The following is a 2,189-nucleotide window of genomic DNA, read 5'->3' on the forward strand; positions in this document are numbered from 1 at the left end:
TTATTCCGTCTTCTTGTGCACGCCGTTCTGGTGACAGATTCCGTTCTGCTGGCAGATTCCGTTCTGCTGGGTCTTAGGGAGTCTCTTGCCCTTGGTGTATGCGTGGTAGTAGAAGTTGAGGAACAGAACCAGAAACACAAGTCCATACAGGCCAATGACATACAGGAACACAGGGAACTGGTAAGGGCAGTCCTTCATGAAGAAGAACTGGGCAATGTGGAGGGTTACCATGACAAACTGAATCTGTCAGAGGGGAGAGTAATAGTCCATTAGAAAAACAGCCCTTTTTACACGGCAGTAGTTAACTGAAGAAAAGGTGAAAATATTACACATGGAAAACTAAAGATGTCAAATCACTTTAACTCACCAGCTGAATGGTGGTCATGTGCTTTTTCCACCACAGGTACTTCTGATAAGCAGGTCCCATGGCAGACAGGGCATAGTAGGAGTACATGATGACGTGAACACAGCAGTTCAGCAAGGCGTGAAAGGTTCCCAGGCCACCTGATTTAGGACATCATCATTTGGTAAATGTTTAATTACGGATTGTTTTTGGCATTCTGCCATGACAACTCAGTCGATATCCAAAGATAAACTTTTACACAAAATCTAAGTCATTTAGAGGACGTACGGTGTCGAAACAGTGTCAGGTCACATACCTGGAGCAAACTTGACTCCAAACCACCAGGTGAATGGCATGATGGAATGATGGTAGACATGCAGAAAAGAGATCTGGCTGTTCTTCTTCCTCAGCACAAAGAAGATCTACACAAAACATGGAATTTTTTTTTTTTTTTTTTTTAAATAACTACAGAAAGTTACAGCACTGGAAAAATTTGTTCATTCTAAAGCAAGACAAAAAGTCAACTTACTGTATCCAACATCTCAATAAACTTGGAAAAGTAGTACAACCAACAGGTCCATGCCATCTTTAAAAGATAAAAAAAAATAAATAATAATAAATAACATTTCCATGCTTGGGGGTGTGATGTTTGATCAGTTACATTTGTACAGTTGTTCTATATACCCTTAGAGCCTGAGGAGAGCTGGAATAGTCCACAAGGTCACACCCATAGGAGTAGCCGTTGGCCCAGCCAGACATGAGGAACTGGAAAAACAACAAAATTACTTTAAAATACCATACAATACTACTCAAATACGCTTCAGGAAATGTTGAACGAAAACTAAAAAAACATCCATATTTGACATGCACTGTGACAAGCTGCCCTCCTCCCATGCAGAACTGGGCAAAGATTCAGAGACTCAAATCTAAAAGACATTTGTATAAATACCTAGAGGGAAAAAATAAATAAGTCACTACTAACCTCATAGATCATGTAGAGGGAGAAAGCAACAATACTGAAGTTATAGATGATCATGGGTTGCTTGAGGTCAAAGGGTTTGCGGTTCTCCATCAGACGAGGACCCAGCGACGTAACAAAATAGACGTATGCAGCAATGATGAAGGCTTGTGGGAACGGCGAGGACATAAGTGGCCAGTCCTCAACCCTTGGGTCTGGAGGGGAGAGCATAAGCACAACAACAACAACTTTTAAAGTTCCATGTCTTAAGGTCAAAAACTCCTATATCTTCAGTTGTTCAGTATTTGAACACACATGTCATGTGGATGGCAGCTTACCAGCTTCTTTAATCCACTCATCATACAACAAGACTGCTCTGGATGTCCATGAATTGAAAGCCATTGTGTGTTCTATTAGCAGTTCCTGGAAAAAAAAATAAAGTATATATACACATTCAGACATAGCCAAAACATTGTCTCCCCCTCGAGCAATGCTACAATTTAAAGTTTCAAGGGAAAAGAAGTACAGTGTCTCTAAAACCAGAAAGCCTACATCATGAATGCTTCAGATTTTTCCACCCACTAGTTCTCTGCTCGTCACTAAGTCAGAAATGTCAAAAACAGGCCCTACTTCGCACTGAATTTTAGGGACCAAACTTTAAAACTCAAAAGCACCCAGTTTTAAAAAAACTACAACTAAAACTACTAAAAAAAAATCGAATTGGCATATCTAAAATACCAATGTAAAAACACCAACCCTAGTTAAAAGGGGAAAGCGCCTTTGAAGTCAAAGAGCAAATTTTGTCACAGTACGGACGATTTAAAACGCAGGAAGACGGAGTGGGAAAAAAAAACCGTTCGTAACCACATGCGAGGTGGGCTTCTAGCT

General features: G+C 40.4%; 1 protein-coding gene across 1 annotated transcript; it reads right to left on the reverse strand.

The window, feature by feature from the left end:
* Positions 1 to 1,703, reverse strand: LOC115807186 (elongation of very long chain fatty acids protein 7-like). The gene is made up of 7 exons (XM_030768059.1): positions 1,640 to 1,703; positions 1,326 to 1,516; positions 1,028 to 1,108; positions 873 to 929; positions 660 to 765; positions 368 to 504; positions 1 to 243 (listed from the first exon to the last, which is right to left on the reverse strand). Exons 1-7 carry the CDS (start codon positions 1,701 to 1,703, stop codon positions 1 to 3), a joined length of 879 nt encoding a protein of 292 aa, XP_030623919.1.
* Between the last annotated feature and the right edge of the window lie 486 nt (positions 1,704 to 2,189).

Source organism: Chanos chanos, chromosome 3, assembly GCF_902362185.1.
Source record: "Chanos chanos chromosome 3, fChaCha1.1, whole genome shotgun sequence".
In the NCBI taxonomy this organism is placed as follows: domain Eukaryota; kingdom Metazoa; phylum Chordata; class Actinopteri; order Gonorynchiformes; family Chanidae; genus Chanos; species Chanos chanos.

Coding starts and splice junctions, on each gene's coding strand:
- LOC115807186 (XM_030768059.1), bottom strand. CDS start 1,703: ATGGCTTTCAATTCATGGACATCCAGAGCAGTCTTGTTGTATGATGAG. Junction 766..872: donor TTATTGAGATGTTGGATACA/GTAAGTTGACTT, acceptor TGTTTTGTGTAG/ATCTTCTTTGTGCTGAGGAA. Junction 505..659: donor TGGAGTCAAGTTTGCTCCAG/GTATGTGACCTG, acceptor GTCCTAAATCAG/GTGGCCTGGGAACCTTTCAC.